This window comes from Nematostella vectensis, chromosome 2 (genome assembly GCF_932526225.1).
Source record: "Nematostella vectensis chromosome 2, jaNemVect1.1, whole genome shotgun sequence".
Lineage (NCBI taxonomy): Eukaryota > Metazoa > Cnidaria > Anthozoa > Actiniaria > Edwardsiidae > Nematostella > Nematostella vectensis.
In genome coordinates, this window is record NC_064035.1 from 4,405,381 (window position 1) to 4,423,332 (window position 17,952).

Here is a 17,952-nt window from a genome sequence, read left to right on the forward strand (position 1 = left end):
TCAGCAGCTGCTGTTCTAGAGTTCATTTACATGCCGATTGCGGAAGGAGGGCTATTTAAAGGACTTGAACCAATTTCTCATGCAGACGAATGGTTAGGAGCACGTAAATGTAAAGGATCAAACACCCAGTTTTATGTTTCATGGTAAAGTAAAGGCAACCTCCTAAAATGCTTGTTATTAAATATATTTCATAAATGGAATTAAACGAGTACTACATTTTGCGTCAGACACCTAATGGTTGTCGACTATCTGATGATAGTCGAGAGAATTTTGACAGTGGGGTATTATTAACTAAATCCGCTAATAGAAGGCATAATAGTTTTGTCACCTAGTAGACGGAGCCAAGGTAAAAAACAAACAAAAAAACAAAAAAAAACAAACAAACAAACAAATAAAAAAAGAAAGATAAAAAGAAAGAAAGAAAGGAAGAAAGAAAGAAAGAAAGAAAGAAAGAAACAAACAAACTCATAGAGTGTAGGAGTTACCTCACAGATTTCTGCGGCGAGTGGCGAGCTCTCAGCCTCTTTGATCAGCCTTGTCACGTCCGCTGCATGCTGTTGCGCGTCTCGTACGACTGACGCGTGCTCCTCGCTTGAGGCGATGCTGCTCTCAAGCTCAGCGCACTGAAGCTCCAGTCGTGTTTGGGTCTCGCACCATCTGATGGTCAGCGCGCGCAACTTTTCCTGGAGTAAAAGCTATCGACGTATAAATATGTTAGTCACCTGTTGGGAGTCGCATTGAGAAAACTGTGACCGAGGTAAGAAACCTTTTTAATTTTTAGCATTTTTTAACGTGATTTTTTGCATGTTGTTTGTTGATTAGACCACGCGAACGGTTAGCGTGCCCACAACCGAGGGAAAAGAAAGTAAAATACGCCTAGTGTGTGTACGTTGGTTAAAAAATTTATAATAAAATGCAGAAGTTGTTTCGGCGCCCGTTAGGTAAACATGAAATAGTTTATCAGTGGGTCAACTTATGTATGACCAAAGGATGTCCAGGAAGGGTTCGTTTCCCGAAAGTGTCGGGTGTGCTACGTAGAGTGTCTGATGCGCTTCTAATAATTATCTGGTGTACTCCCTAAAAGTGTCTTGTGTAATTTTCTAGAAAATGTCTGATGCGCTTTTCAGAATTATCTATTGTACCCCCTAAAAGTGTCTGTGGTAATTCTTAGAAGTGTCTGTTGTAATTCTTAGAAGTGTCTGTTGTAATTATTAGAAGTGTCTGTTGAAATTCTTAGAAGTGTCTGTTGTAATTCTGAGAAGTGTCTGTTGTAATTCTTAGAAGGGTCTGGTGTAATTCCTGGATATGTGTGGTGTGCATCACAAAAGTGCCTGGTGTGCTGCCTAGAAGTGTCTTGTATGCTTCCTAGAATTGTCTGGTGAATTGGTACATACTAAATATTACACTAATTACACTTGCAAGGCTTTATATTATTTAGAAGGTTCCAGTTTAATTATTACTCCAAATTGTTCAAGTTTTCTCGACAAAGGATTTGTAATCTATATTGAAATTCCATTCAAAAGATATGTTTTGAGGTATTCTAATGCATTACCAAGAGCGCGAGAAAATTTACACAGGACTCACTGTACATTTCAGATAGCAATAGTAATGTCAAATATTAACTAACAATAATTATAGTGCGGGCAGCATGGCAACGTTACCTGGTTTTCATTGGCGGCATTGCCGGCCGTTTCTTGCCCGAGTTGATTCAGATGTTGAAGTCTATTGCCATTTGTTTCAAGCTCTTGAAGAAGATCCTGAAAACCAAGCATCAGAATCATTAACTAACACCGTTAAAGACGGACACGCCTTCCTATCAGGCTTGAGAAGTGTCAAAGGGCAAATTGCGTACAAGTATACAGTACCTGTATTAAGCAGAGCATCACTACAGTGAAAAAGCTAAAGTACATCCATATAAAACCACTCGGAAATTCGAACGCCGATAAGTGGAGGGCGATCAAAAAAACACTACAGGCGAGAACCAAAAACCTTAGAAAATCGGCGCCATTTTCAGGAAAATGCTTTTTATTGTGTGGATTAAAGTGATAGGATTATTCTTTGACAAAAGTAACGTAAATAATCACTCAGCTAATGAAAAACATGGAAATAAATGAACGAAACGGTGCGATATTAGTTGGCAGCCCCATAAGCTTATGTTTCACAGGATTAAATTCTAACTTTAACACGTTTTAAACTGACCTCAGATTTGAAGAATTTCTCGAGATTTCGTTGATGTGCCACGCCAGCTTTATTTAGTCGAGGAAAGTTTATATTAGCATTAAAATCCCAAAACAACGATCAAAGAGCACATCAAATAATCTAGAAAAAACTCGGTCAATAAGATATACTCATACGTTTGCCAAAGAGCAAATTGAAGAGCTGTAAAAAAGCGATCATCGCAACAAATGCAGTTACCAACGTCAAACACCACTTGAATAACGATCGAAAGACCAACCATATTCCCGCGGCTACCGAACAGTCTCGACACAATGCAGCCAAGGAAGAATACATATTCAACAGTGGATTAAAGTGCAGACTAAATATGCAAATCAACCGTTATGAATTAGGAGGGTTTCTCCATGGCGACTTGAGGACAGATATTGAGCGAAAGATGCGAATAACAGGAAACCCGGCCGTGGAGATTCGCTCTCTATTCACCTTTCTCGTTCATTCAAACTGAAAGGAGCATTGCTTACCCATTTATCTTCTACGTAGATACAGTAAAATACTTTTGGGACTGAATTCATGTCAGCGTTCAAGTCGTTGTTTTTGTGTCTGCTGGAGTTTTAGCGCATGGTAAAGAGGAAGTAATTATATCTCCTGACGTGAATGGAGCTAGTTTACAGGTGGCGTGTGTCGCGAGCACTCGGCGAAAAACCTTTGTTCTTCGCTTATTACAAATTCATTCACGACGCCCGAAAAACAAAACAAATCATTCTCAGTAAATGTTGAATTAAACTAAAAAAAGGCGACTACTGATGTTATAGTCCTTAAAAACGAAACATGATCTCGCTATCTAGACTATGCCGTTCCCGGTAGAGAACCATTTTACCGATATTGGAAAGATAGTAAGCGCTACTTTTGATCGTTTTGAACACTAGTTTCGACACAGCAATAAAAATTAGATAAAATGTTCCTAAAAACTCAAACGCATTCTATTCATGTTCTATTAATGTTACCTTTTTATTTTCATTCTTAAAATTGAACCGAAAAGGAGGACCTCTTTAATCAAAACAGTAACCTAGCCTTTATAATAAAAATTCCTTTTAGTTACAATTGCACGGACTAAAACTAAAAAGAAACAAACTGAAAACAAAATTATAAACTAGATTAATGCTCTCATCTGTTCTTGAGAGCATTCTAGGGAAATCAACCTTATTTGGACCATAAAAAAAATGTACGAAATAATAATAATAAAAAGGAACACTAACACCTAAGAATCCCTAATTTATATTCTTTAATAAAAAATAAGTCAATAAAAAATAATAAACAGGCATGAAAAAATGAAATAAGCGCATCGCCAATCTCAGTACACAATATTGTCAAGGTTTGTCCCTGGACGAGACGATTCAGAAAAAAAAACTTTCTAACTTAACAGTAAACACTAGCATAAAAAACCTAGAACTTCAAGATCAGGCTGAATAGGTTCTTATAAATCAGGGTACCTTTTGACAAATCAGGCTGTTTCTTAATTGGATCATATACACCGAACAATAACAGTTTCTAGCCAAAATGCTTACTTACTTACAATCAATGTTGAACACAACGTATTTAAAGTATACAATGCACCAAACTTTTATGAAAGGTATCCTATTTTCTCTCTTGTTATTATTTTAGTGACCTTAAAAAAACCTATTATAAAAAGGGGGCTTTGAATGCCAAATTTCAGCCTGTAGGTTCTTAATCTCTAGGTTCTTAAAGGCGACTGTTTACTGTTGCAACTGAGATATAAAATAGCCCACCTTGACAACCACCAATTGATTCCTAGCATCTCCCAAGGAAGTAACGGGATCCAAATGGACATCACACTTTCTCAGAACTTCTTCTACAATGGCTACAGCCTCTTTAGAGTCATTTTGCTGCTGAAGTAGTTCTCTCAGTTTCAGCTCAACATCCAGCACTTGTTCCCTCATTTCAGTAACTTTCGCCAAGGCCTCGTGAAAAGGAAGTTCCATGTCGTTCAGGGAAACTTTGAGTCCGTCACCCATAACCACGTGGTCCAACAGTTTGGGGATGAGTACTTGTAGACTTGGAATAGTTGACGCAATTTGTTTAGAATCAAGCGAAAACACATCTTCAGTCAAGTTAGCCCCTTGAGACACCAATCTCTCGGAGACATAAATCCAGTCTTTGATAGACTGTCGCTCTGCCACAAGAATATTCAAGGATTCACGGCGATCTGCAAGGGTACCCTCGACCTCTAGTCTTTGGAGACTGAGATCACTGAGTCTTTTTCTCAACTCTGTTTGGGCTTCGACGGGAAGCTTCTCGGAAATTTCACTACTTCTCTCCTCGAGGTCTTCAAATTGATTGTTTGTTTCCGCTAGTTTCTTTTCAAGTAACTCAACACTTTCTAAATCATTTTTAAGTGCATCCAAGTCCTTAAATTCCTCATTACAACGGTCTAACTCTGTTACAAGCTGCGTGTTCAATTTTGCCAGTCGTGCGTAATCTTCTTCGAATTCATTGATTGCTTGTAGCTCATTCACACGTGCGTTTAATTGATGGCGGACATTATCTAGCTCTTTCATGGTGTTTTTGTACTCCTTTAGGAGCGCGGGATCACTTTGCTGTTGAGTCACATTGTCCTGAATGGGCGATAGGGCGTCTAACGAAGTTTCCAGCTTGACTAAATGTTCTCTGCAGCCTTCAAGTTGCTCCTTCCAAGAATACTCATCTGGCACTTCGTCGGTGTTAAGAAACATAAGCACGTCCTTGATGACACCCACACTACTATTCACTTGTTCTTGAATAAGCTGCAAATAGTTTTTCTCCTCACGAAGTAGCTTTGCTTTACCTTTGAACGCGACCTTTTGCTTCTTTAGTTGATCTAGAAGTTGAGAGAGCTTCTCTTTAATGACTTGTTTCTGTTTGTTTTCTGGAAGCTCTTCCATTTTCTCTACAAGCTGACTAACTCGTAGAGACTTGTCTTCTAAGCCATCAAGATTTGATTCAACTGAAGACAAAAGCGTGTCGTCGTGGCGAGTCAAGGTTTCTTTTTCAGTTATCCTTGCCACTTCGTTCATCCACTCAATTATTTCGGAAATCTCGTTTTCTAGATCTTTTTCAATTTGCTGTTCCTTTTCAATTTCATTCAGTTCGACATGCACGCGCTTTTTGATAATTTCAAGTCGGCGCGACAAAGACTTGACCAGGCCTTCAGGGTCTTGCAGTTGTTCTAGAGTGCCAGTTGACAGTTGTAAAAGACTGTTAATTTGCTCTCCACAAACTTCAACTTTATTCAAACGAGCTTCTTCTTTAGCCTTCTTGTCCTCGGAGCTGGCAAACGGTTGTTGAATACTCTCTTCTAAGGCAGACAGACTTTCCAAACACTGATTGTACTCCTTTTCAAATTTTTCCTTTGCAAGAGAAAGTCCTTCGCATTTTTTTAAGGCTTGACCAAGAGACGTCTTCGCTTGATTCCAATCACCAAAGAGCTTGTTAGCACGTCCGGCGGTATGTGTGGTACTGCTGGGGTCTCTGTCCGCCAACACGTCTCCTGATGTCTTTAGCTTTGTCAAGTAAATGTCTTTCTCCTCCATCTCATTGTATAGACATTGTAGTTTCTCTATTTGGCTTTCTAATGGCTCTGATTTGCTCGGGGATTGTTTGGGAAGAGAGGCCTGATACATATTCACGATACGCTCGCAACGTGATGAGCTTTCCTCGAACTCAATAAGTTCTTGGATGCGTCTCTCGGTCTCTTTAACCAACACGTCGATCTCAAGGTCCGTGTTTTTGCAGTCAAGGCGAAGCTGGTTCAGTGATGCCTCAAACGTTTTCCTTTCTTCCGCCGAAGCGTGAGCTAAAGCATCACCTGCTCTCTCCACTAGACTTTCTAGCTTTTCTTCCGCTACCTCTAAGTCCGCTTTTGCGTTCCTAAGTATCCCAAGGGATTTATTTTCCGTTCGCAAATCAGAGGATATCAAATCCCTAGCTTCCACGGAGGCTTTCACCTTATCTAAGTGATCGCTGCATAGCCCGTATTCTTGCTGTACGCTATTCAAAACGGCTATCCAACTCTTTAAGTCCTCAAGCCGTACTGCAGCAACAACTTCAACAGTTCGAGAGTCTTCTTTCAACAACGAAATCTCTTTCAAAAGTTGTAATCTATCTTTCTCTGGTAGCTTCTCCAAAATCGGTATACCCTCGAGTTCCAACGCTTCTATATCTGAAGTCAAAGTGTGCGATTTTTGGACACGCGCGTCCTGCTCAGAAACTTGTGAACTAGCAATTTCTGGGTGGACAGAGAGGTCGCCGACCACATCGTTCTCTTGCCTAAGCAATCTTGCCTCCTCCGAGTATCGCTTGACCTTATCAATAAGTTCGGCCTTTTCATGTAGAATTCCTCTCAGCGACTCTTCTAACGGTGATGCATCAGTTTGAACAAAGTTCCAATTCTCATGAAACAATCTAAGGTCTCTCCTTATTTCCTCGTCATTCTCAGAAAGATTTCTCAGATTTTCATCTTCCAGAATATCCTTAACCTTGCCTTCAAAATCAGACGAATCCAGTACGATCTGCCTGACCTTCTCAGCATATTGCTCCAAGGATAGTCCTGACAAATCATTCTCAACATCGGCTTTGAGCACCTTTACAGCCTCCATGACCCATTCCCTTGCTCTTTCAAGCTTTTCCTTGCTCTGATTGGCGTCGGAAATACGTTGCGCCACACGTGCTTCTACCAAGGGCATACGTTCTCTTACAGAGGTAGTTCTTTTCTTTAACTCATCTATCTTATGCTTCATGTCTGGGGATATCACACTCAAGCCCTCTAACATCACCAGCTGTTCTGCGTTTGCTTCAAGGTCTAGCTTGGCGTCCTTGAAAGTGTCAGCTAACAAAGATAGCTCTGACAATTCGCACTTTTCTAAACCATTGACATTAGCTTCCGCGTCCTGAAGACGAGATTCATAGTCCGTACAAGCGCTACGAAATTGACCAATCTTATCTAGACAGGTTTCAGTTTCGGATGTTTGGTGCTCAACCTGTCCAACTAAAGAAGATATATCACTAATCGCATTTTCAGTATCGACAAGAAGAGATTGGTAAAACTCTGGATTTATTACTTTTTCTTGTTCTTGCAATGACGTCTTGGCTTTTGTTAGTTCATCGCTTATTTCTGCTGCCTTAGCTCTTATTGTTTTGAGCTCTGACAAACGTTCATTGAGTTCATCTTCAGTAGGCTCGGAGCTTAATGTTTGGTTTTTAGATGCAGTCAAATCCTGGCATGAAATAACATGTGATGAAAGATTATCTATTACAGGTAAACACTCTTTCAGTTTCTCACGTTTCTCGGAAGTTTTATCCTGTAATATCGATATGCAGCCTTGTAGACTGTCAATAACTTCAATGTTTCCCTCCGCGGAGCTCTGACTTAAATCATCACTCCGTTTCTCTAAATCATCTTTTACAGCCATTAGCTGCGCTTCGTAGGAAAGAGACTCATCTAAAATCGCTTCCAGCCTTTTCATATTATTTACTAACTCATCTTTCCCTCTTGGTGGATCGAGACCTTCCGTTTCAATGACAGAAGTTTGAAGCCAGTCAGAGACCTTTGCGATGTTCTGATTTAAGTCGTCTAATACCACTCGTGTTCTAAGCTCCTGTAGTCTCTTAGTTGCTTGTTCCTGACTGGATTCCAATTCAGCAACTATGCGCTTGTATTCTTGTTCGGCGTAACTTTTTAAATTTTCGTTTTTAGTTTTATCGACTCTTGCCTTTATCTTGTCAAGGTTGCCAATGCAAACACTCTGCCCCACAATTTCTTTAAACCTGTTATCCAGCTCATTTATGTACTGCATTTGCTCTGTGTGTGTTGCGCTAGAGAGTTCCGGTTGGAGTTCCTCTAAGCTTGTCACAACACGCCTACACTGGTCTAGCTCATCGTTAAATCTCAAAAGGATATCTCTATTTCTCTCTAACTCTCGTATTGTTTCACGTAGTTTAAATTCTAGAGAGTCATAAAGAAGCTGGACATTTGCAGAATCTGTTTCGGCACCTTCGAATAACTTCGGAAACTCTTCTGCCTTACTTTTAAGGTCCAAAAGAGACTTTTCGCGGCTTAAAAGCTCGGATTGTTTTTCTTGAAGCCTTAAAAGAATCTCATCAATGGAGGACATTGTTCGGGGTTGATCTATGTTTTCAAGCCCTCGGGTTTCACTCAAAAGCCAATCCGAAATTTCCTTAAAGGAACTGTTTAAGGCTTTGACCTTTTCGATCCGGTCGTTCAAAATCAAATAGGTACTTTCAGCCGTTTCCTTTAACCTGAGTACGCGTTCAGAGATTTCTCCACATTCAACTTCCTTGGTAAAACCATCGTCTTTGCTTTCAGACTGAAGAAATAGTTGTATGATTCCTGCCTCTGAGCTAAGCATCCTTTTAATCTCGCAGAGGTCTTGCAGACGATTATGTAATGAGGATAGTCCACCATCATGGTCGAGTGAGTTTGAAAGCTTTTCCTCCAAGCTCGCTACAACACGCTCGCACTCCTCGTAGTCCTGCTTAAACATTTGTCTAGCGTGAATCATTTCATCCAAAGTCTGCAACACCAATGCATTCCGAGCTTTTGCACGTTCAAGCTGGGAATATATTTCTGTAACACTACATCCTATGCTATTTCGATCCTCATCACTTAAATTATCAAGTGTTCCATCAATCTTATGCATCAGTGTTGCGACTGCGTTTTCAGATGATTCTAGTGCGGTGACACTCTCACTCTTAAACTCATTCAGTAGTGTATAATCCATAGTTTTGATATCTCTTTCTGAAATTTCGTCCACTTGTTCAATCAGTTTCTTGCAACTGATTATTTCTTCCTCTAACTGTGATTTTTCCAATTCTGCGGATTTTCGCCTTTGAATGTGTTCTTGCAGACATACTTTGAGTCTCGCTAGTTCAAAAGCCGCTGCATCCACGCGAGCTCGTATAGAAGTAAAAGACACTCGAAGATCGATCTCTATCACCAGCAGCTGCGATTTAATTGGAGTTAACTCATCTTGGGTTTCGATTACGCTGTCCAAAGCAGAGGAAAGTCCTTCTGTGTGTTCGCTTGCAGCTTCACCTTCAACCCAGTCTCTGAGCTCTGCACTGTGTCGCTCGGATATGGCTACAGTTTCGGACAGATTGTTCACTTCCGTTAGTCCTGTCACTGTATTCACAGCCTGTGTCTTGGTGGACTGCCATTTGCTGATCAGTTCACTGATAGTTGTGTCAATGCCCTCTATATTCACTTGCTCGCTAGGACTAATGGAGGCTCTCATGTCTTCAATTTTTCTTCCCAGCTCATCAAGCTGTTTTTGTCCGTGAATAAGATCAGCATCAATATTTCTACATTTTCTTAAAAGCTCTGGGATGTTATCTACGCTATCGGAATCAATCAAAAAATCTGTGCTAAAATTCTGCATCCAAATCTTAAATTGTGCGATCTGCGCCATAATTTCCATTTGCTTCTTTTCTGCCGAGCTTCCCTGCCGCTGCAACTTGCGTCTCTTCCCGCGTGCTTTACGGACCAGGGTAGACCAGGCCTCATGAAGTTTATCCACTTCTTTTTGAAGTTCTTCGCGCTGTGGTCCTTCATCAAGACCCACAACCAATGCTTTCCCTTCTTCGATGAATGCTTCCAGGCGATCATGTTCAGACTCAACTTCGGCGTGCACATTACGATCAGCTGCACCATAAGAACAAGTCCAGATTAGATCTTGAATGAATTCCATGTTTCTTGCAAGTTCCTTCTTAAATTCTGGCATATTTACTTTACCATTATCCTTTTTCTTCTCGGGATCTCCCTGGTCTTCGGGCATTTCTTGTTCGTCAGACTCTCCTAAAAATGACTTCAGCTCTTTCCTCTTATCGTTTGCTTGTTCGTTCAGATTTTGCCATTCCTCCTCGAGCCGTACCAACTGCTCACGGACATCTTCTTTCTCATGTGCTGGCAGCTTTTTCACAAGTTTATTCCCTTTCTCGATCACTGACGCAACAATTGAAGCACGAGTCCTTATCTCTGCCGATAATTGCTCGTGACTCTCCAGTTCTTGTCGCACACCTACAAGGTCGTTGTTGTCGACCTCGTAATTTGCAATCGCTGCTCCGGCATCCTGAAGCCAGTCTACGCACCGTTCGAGTTCGTGGTAGTACTCGGACTGCTCTGCGATGCATTGCTCCATCTCACTTCCACTTTGGTCTGCGAGCGTCTGCAGGTTTGACCATCGTTCGGATAATTGCTTCAGTTCTTTCTGCACTTCATCTCGTTCATTTTCGGATAAAGTACCCGATAAAGATTTCCCTTGTTCAATAATACTCTCTACAAGAGCTGAATTGGCTTGCATTTGGTTGTGAAGCTGTTCCTGTTTACGAATTTCCTCCATCTGCAATTCCTCGGGAACCGAGAACATTTCTGTCTTGAGCATCGCCTCTGCCTCGTCTAGCCAGGAATTGAAAATCTTAAGTTTACTGCGGTAATCTTCAAAATGGATACGAACTTCATTAAGTCTTTCTTCATTCATGGCTTGTTGTTCCTGTACTAACGTCGACTGCTGCTGAACCTCTTGTGTCTGCACCCAGGCGATCTTAAGAGACTCGATTTTCTCACTTAAAAAGGAACTATCAGGCTCCTCGAGATGGCCACATATCTCCTTACCCAGTGCTACAGCATCGTCGACACGACTACCTACATAATGCAGATCTTGTTCATTTGAAATACTGATGAGATTTTCCGAAATCTCTTGAAACATCTTCATGCACTCCATGTATTTCTCATCGAAAGATTCCTGTTGCTGAATACCTTTTACTAGATCTGCTTTCTTCTCGTTCGCTAACCGAATGGCTTTTTTCCACAAATCTGCTACATTCTTCAGCTTGTCAAGATTCTCACGGCGTTGGGAAGGGGATACTCTGATAATTGATTTTACTTTTTCACTGAGTTGGTTGACGTATTCTTTCTGGGTATTTAGCTCGCACACCAGAGACTGCAAGTAAAAAAAAAAACAGGTTGACAAAGGGGTCGATTTATCCAAGTTCTAGAAAACAGGGCTCCATTGTTTACACTAAGATAAATAAATGAAGACATTTGAGAGCTAATCACCTAACTACGTGGGCGCAGATAAAACGTTGTCGAGTCGAAGACATACGAAGTAGCAGCAATTCTAATGCCATATGGCTAACATGACCACGGAGCACAAAAGACAAATTCATACCTCACAATGTGTCAACTTATCCCTCATGTCCTTTATGTCAAGGCTTGGACTGAGCTCACTGCTTAGCGTCGCTTCTATTTCTGCCAGCACATGAACACAGCTCTGCAGCTGGGTTTCGAAGTCCTGTCTCTGCATGATTTTGTGAATGAGTTCCTCTTGCTTGTCGACAGCCTTACGGATCACACTACTCTGCAACTCTGACAAGCAGCGCAGCTGACTCGACAGATAAGACTTGTCTTCCTCAGGAATCTTCTCCATCATATCAACGCCTTTGTTCTTCAGATTCTCAAAGAGCTCTTGCTTGCCCTCCATGTCCTCACACAGACCCTGTAATAATACCACATAAGGATACCTGTTACGTTTTGGCTAACAGTGTGATTTAACTAAAACAATCGGCGTCATGGGCTTTTGGCTCAGAGCCCACTCGAGCTTCAGAAATAACTGTTAAACAGCAATATCCAGTTATAACGGTATTATATAAATGCAATGTGTTTGTAATTTTGAGTCCAGCGAGATTAAGTACCAGTCCTTTATACAAGTTTCAGGACTGGCATTTGATGTAACCAGTAAAACAAGTAAGACAAACCTTTACTTCCTCCAATTGGCTCTCGAGCTGGTCCAAGTCAGGTGTTCCCATCAAGGAGGCACCGAGGCTAATCTCGGCGTTGCGTAGTTCGGTTATCATATCATCCAGTTGCTGATTGTACGAGGTCCACTCACTGATCTCTGTCTCCGCGGCTTGGACCTTTTCCGAGATCTGATCACGTACTGAGTGCCAACGATTGTCAAGGAATTTCAGCCTATCGCTAAGATCAGTGCGACTTTCACTATTACATCGTTCTCGGACACGGTTGAACATCTCCCGGACGTCTGTTAGCTGTGCAACATGGCCTTCGAAGCTGTTTGCCAGAGCCTGGAAGAGACATTAAAACAGATATCACCAACAATCAAAACCAGAAACGTCAAGCAAAAATACCCAGAACACCTCGATCAAAATAACCAAAGTAACTTTGATACTGGATGTTTAGTTTTCAAACAGAAATCAAAACTTTATAGTCACCCTGGCACTTTTAGCATAATGCAGCCTTGCTTTTAAAATTATCAATTCCCGACATTGCACCCGTTTATGGCACTGCGTTTTCATGATTACCAGCTTCATATTTACCTTGAGCTTGGCCAGCTGTTTCTGGATGCCATTATAGCCAGGCTCCTTGGTATTTTCGCTGTCGTTCAGGCACACCTCGGTGTGGTGGAGAACCTCACCAAGCTTGACCACATCTTCCTCAAGCGCACACAAGTCGCACAGCAGGTCTTTCAGATGGAGGCTGCGCCGCGACACCTGCTCTTTCACTGAGTCCCAGTGGTCGTTAGTAGCTTTCAGGTCCAACTCAAAGTGTTCGTTCTCCATTACCTTTCCGCTGAATTCTTGGCCTTTCACGTTGATAAAGTCTAGCACAAGTTCCTGGATGCCCATGTCTTGGCGTAATTTCTAGGGGCAAAAAATGACAGAAGTATTTTATTCAATAAATGACAGAAGTACTTTATTGTAAGTTCTAGTTTATATCAATCCTTCTACATCTATGAACTATTCAAATGAATAAGATTGGAATCGTCATATAAAATGTTCTATCTCGTTCTATAATTGTTCTTGACACTTTTACAATTTAATGCTATACTCAGTTTACACATTACCATTGGCTTATCTAATTTTGCGTCCACTTATGAAAAAAGAAATGCATTAAGGCGGCATGGTCACAAATCTGGCTGTGACAAACAGACGATCTTTTGAGTGTTACATTAAAGAATGGATCAGTCACTATTTTTGTTTACAAAATAAATCAAACTACTCCCACAAGAAATTAAGAATAACCATATCCGATTGACATACTTGGTTAATGATAATATTTGAATAAAAGTAACCATTACCATACACGATTGAAAAATGATGTAAATGGTTAATGATAATATTTAAATGACAAGTGAAACATTGATGTTATTGAAGTTTAAATGACCTTTAATAACCTGAAGTAAATGAAAATCCATCGTGTTACCTTAATATCCTCGAGTTCTTCTCGAAGCACAGCAACATTCGCAGAATCACTGGCCTTCTCCTTGTACTTGTTTTCCACATCAAGCAGCCACTGATGAAGCTTGTCCCTACTCTCTTCGTACTCCGCCCACTGACTTAGCGTGTCTTCTATTTCGGTCTTGATTGTAATGGTGTCCTGACAGAAGTCTGCCCACTCTTCTTCCAGCTGGTTGAGTTGGTTCTCAATGCTTGACTTGCTAGGGCCTGTTACTACTTGAAGAAGAATATCGCCCTTGTTGTACACATCACCAATAAGCTGATCATTGCGGTCCATCTCGTCCACAAGCACCTGTTACAATAAAATGATCATTATACTACACAGCCGACATTGGACCAAAATTCGCGCTACCCGACCTAAGGTAAAGTTATATGATTTAGGAGTAAGGTAACTGGAAACGCTTAGAAATAGTACGCAACTAAATAATATAGTCTCTCTCAGACAACTGACACGTATTACAATTACATCTGCGCGAGATTGTTGATCAATTTTACATGAAACTATTGAGGGAATTTACAAGCTACAAAATATTACAAATGTTACAAAACCCTTGGATTGATTTAAATACCTGCAATCTATCGTTCATCTCTTCCATGTGGGACTTGGTGATCCACTCTCCCTTGCACTCTTCAAGTGTTGCTTGCGCGGGGTAGAACCACGATCCCCACTCACTCACTGATATGTTAAACTCCTCAAACTGGTCTATGACGCACTGTAACTCGCTCTCGGTGTCAGGAGCGAGGCCCAGGCCCTCGGATAGCTTGGCCGAGGCATCCGCCATCACTTTCTCTAATGGAAGTGCTACAGTCTCCTTGGTCAAGTCTTCGAGCTCGGCTCTGTGGGACTCAAGATCTTGCTGCAAGTACTGTGAAAAAAAAAAAAACGAATTAAGAACGCACAGCTTATTTTGTGCTATTATGACAAGTATGTAATGACCAGTTAACAGAGCACGGGGAAAGTACAGTCAAGGAATACGACAGGCCATGTTATGAATTGTTATTGGAGAAAAACAAGACTAGAATATTGCCCAAAGGTAAAATCAAAGTTCTATTCCGGAAATCACATTGAAATATTATATAAAGCATAAATATATAGTAAAATAGTCAGGAATAACAGACGTTATGGTAACCTGCTAATAGAATTTGTTTTCTGATTGTTTCTAACAGTTCAATAAGCTGCGTCGCGTCTATTTTCTTCCACGTCTACGCTTGTTTGAATAAACACAAGCAGGGTAACATAATGTCCTTAAAACACTAAACACTTAGTAGAGCAAATAATCTCACCTTGCATTCCTCAAGTTTACGCGCAAGATCCTCTTCTGTGTCTTTAGGCTCGTATGAACACAGAGATAGCCTCTTGCAAGTATCGCTTATTCTCTCAATGATATCATCCAACAGTGCCTTCACCGTGTCTTCAGTCTTCTCAGCCTTCAACGTGTCATCAGCTGTGACGGTCTCCAAGCTCTCAGTGGTTTTATCTAACGATGTAGGATCAGCATTTTCTTGTCCTGCGGCGTTGACTGTATCCTCTGATATGGTATCCTCTCGATCACGCTGCTGGAACAACTGGCTATTACTGAAGGCGTCATCGTTCATTGGGTACAAATTGAATGGCGGACTTGATGGGAAACCGTCGTCTAACTGGTCCACACTGATGGAAAATGAAGTGGAAGAGCTCCACAAAGTATCCATGGACTTATCATTAGAAAAACGTCGGCGATCGGACTCTCCAATGTTCGTCTCGCTACCATAAGACATGGTACGAACTTTTCGGTTCAGGTTGGAGCTTTGCAGCTCCGCCACATATTCATTCTCATCCAAGTCGCCCATGGATGTTGTGCTTCGACGCTTGAAGCTCTCCACCATTTCCTGGTGTTCGGCATCTTCTACTTGTAACCCAGCAAGTTCCTGGACACTTTTCCATTCACGAAGGAGAGGTTGGAAAGTATCGCTCATGTCAACATCGACATCATCTGCAAAATCCTCCATTAGCTTAACGGCTTGCCAGCTCAATCGCTTTAGATGATCTTCGCGGGAAGCGACTTTACCCTATAAAAGTAACGGTAGAGGAATGTTTAAAGCTTAAAGTTTAAAGGCTCTACATGTACCTGACTAGACTAGCTCTACAGACAGGTTTTAGCTATACCAAAAGTAGTAACTGTTCAGATCCTGATTGCAAGAGAACAGCCAAACGAAAAAAAACGAATGTACAGAATCGGTAGGCACGCCCAGCTTCTTTACTTATAACCAAAGGCCTGGTCACTCTAGCACCAAGGCTGAATTTTTAAGAGCTTCTCTATCAAGTTTACTACCAGAGTGAATAACAATCACAAGAGAGAGTCTGCAGGTTCCCCTACCTTAAGCTTCTCCCTTCTCCTGACTACAACGGGCTCATCCTCGTCATCTGAGGCAGACAACTCTTTCTTCACGTCACTGATCCATCTCTGGATCTCCTCCTTGCCCTTTTCGAGATCGTCCCACTCGGAGGCGACTTGCTCCAACGCCTTTTGCTTCACGTCAACTTGCACACGAGTTTCGGTATACATCTGATTCACCTAAAACAATAACATGCATACGCACATAACATAAGTCAATTATAACCGAAGTCTAATATTCATGACTCTAATCTTTTGTTACATACGGAGATTTCTTACAAAACAGATGACGACCAATCTTTGGCATGTCTAATAAAAAATAAAATATGTTTTTGAGGAAGATGTCCTCCATCACATTCGCAGCAGACAGAGAGGCATTAAGACTCGTCAAGTACAAGGATGATGGGTTGTGACTGGTGATTCTAAGGCCTAAGGGATTCTACGTTTAACTTCCTACCTGTCGGAGTTCCTCTTCCATTGCCTGCGTGTCAAACCCCTCGAACTGCTTCAGGTCCTCTAGTATAGCGCTTGCTTCCAGGCTTGCCGCCTCTAGTGCACTCCCGTTATCTTCAAGGTCCTTATTGATAGCCTACGCGAAAGAGATATATATAAAACACGTTCATTTGGGCGTTGGGGTACACCCCTAGATCGTCTATGAGTCGTAACGGGTATTCCAATTACATTTTGGTGAAGGGCTTCCGATATAAGTTATATCGTCTCGAAAAAGCGTATGCAAACGCTCGCTTGACGTTAAGCGACTTTTGTTTCTGCTCTCTAATCATGATCCGACATCATCCGACATGAATAAATTTTAGATGCTGATGCTTACCCTGCACTCTTCAATCTGTTTCTTGCAATCTTCAGCGCTACGCAGCTGTCGTTTAGCCACGATAGTACGAGTGTTACGAAAGAACGAATTCATCTTGTGTTTCTGATCAGAGAACATCTGCCATTTGTCCGCCATGCGCTGAAAGTACTCCTTCTTTTCATTCACGTTCTTCTGCAAGTTCTCGAATTTCTCAATGAGTTGCTTCATCTCTTGTATGGCAAGTCCATCCGTGTCATCGTCCTTCATGTCCTGGGCGGCTTGGCGCAGGGCCTCGAGGTCTCGCTTGTGTGCGTCCAAACGATCAAGGATACTCTGTGTTTGACAAGCATACAATCAGCAGACGGTCACACAAAACTTTTATGACGCCAATGCAAACGGTCCCAGAAAACTGCCAGTGTACCAATCTTATCAAGCAAGATTAGAAGCATCAATTTAAACATTGCAGCACGGTAGCCTGCAAGCTTGCAAGCAATAAACACAACATTTGGTATTTGAGTGGGAAAAGTATATGCAAGGAAAAAATGTTAACGTTTGCGCGAATTTTTAATTAGATTTTATTCCGTATATGGTAGTTAGTACTTATAAGTTTTACGTAGGTTGTCAAAAATTAACCCCTTAAGATCCTGGTATGTATCAAGTGTCAAATAGAAGTACAAAAGAAAAAGAAGTAAGTCAATATGAATTCAATGTAGATTAGGTTCAGATGGTAATTAGTTATATTTTAAAATCGAAGTGCAAGTATACCGACACTTCTAGGGTTATCAGTTTTGTTTCCGTGAAGAGCTTCTTGTCCAGCCTCTGCTACATTATTCTCACCTGATAGGCGTTCATCTGCTCTTCAGCGTTGTCAAAACTGAGGTTCTTGCTAAAGTCAGCATCGCTTTCCTTCTTCTTCAACCACCTCAGCATCTTGAGCTTGTTCCTGGTGAAGTCCCACCACTTTCTGGCTGTTTTCTCGATAGATTTCTTTTGCCCTTCAATCTCTTGGATCAATGTTTGCCACTCGCAGTTCAGGTTGCCGAGTTGTTCGTCAAACGCGACGGCCTTTCCAGAGGCCTGCTCCAACATGAGGTGACCCTCTTTGACAACTACATTTAGATCTAGGCATTGCTCGTTCCATTGAGCAACCCTCGTCTACACAAATTACGTAAAGAACATTAGCGATAGGCTAAGACTGAGCAACAGGAGAACTTCTTTGTCAGAACTTCTGTGAACTTCTCTGTAACACCTGAACCAACTGAGTGGACA

At 41.4% G+C, this 17,952-nt stretch overlaps 1 protein-coding gene across 8 annotated transcripts in view; it reads right to left on the bottom strand.

The window, feature by feature from the left end:
• Positions 1-17,952, bottom strand: part of LOC5508904 (nesprin-1-like) — a 77,595-nt gene that overhangs the window by 30,268 nt on the left and 29,375 nt on the right. For all 8 annotated transcript variants that reach the window (XM_048723804.1, XM_048723807.1, XM_048723806.1 and 5 more), the window contains 13 exons: positions 17,521-17,838; positions 16,705-17,016; positions 16,333-16,464; positions 15,858-16,055; positions 14,785-15,549; positions 14,070-14,366; positions 13,466-13,792; positions 12,580-12,903; positions 12,001-12,327; positions 11,415-11,741; positions 3,963-11,186; positions 1,662-1,757; positions 486-695 (listed from right to left, as the gene is read on the bottom strand). In XM_048723804.1, coding sequence (XP_048579761.1) covers positions 486-695; positions 1,662-1,757; positions 3,963-11,186; positions 11,415-11,741; positions 12,001-12,327; positions 12,580-12,903; positions 13,466-13,792; positions 14,070-14,366; positions 14,785-15,549; positions 15,858-16,055; positions 16,333-16,464; positions 16,705-17,016; positions 17,521-17,838 — 10,857 coding nt within the window. The remainder of the gene's footprint in view (positions 1-485; positions 696-1,661; positions 1,758-3,962; positions 11,187-11,414; positions 11,742-12,000; positions 12,328-12,579; positions 12,904-13,465; positions 13,793-14,069; positions 14,367-14,784; positions 15,550-15,857; positions 16,056-16,332; positions 16,465-16,704; positions 17,017-17,520; positions 17,839-17,952) is intronic.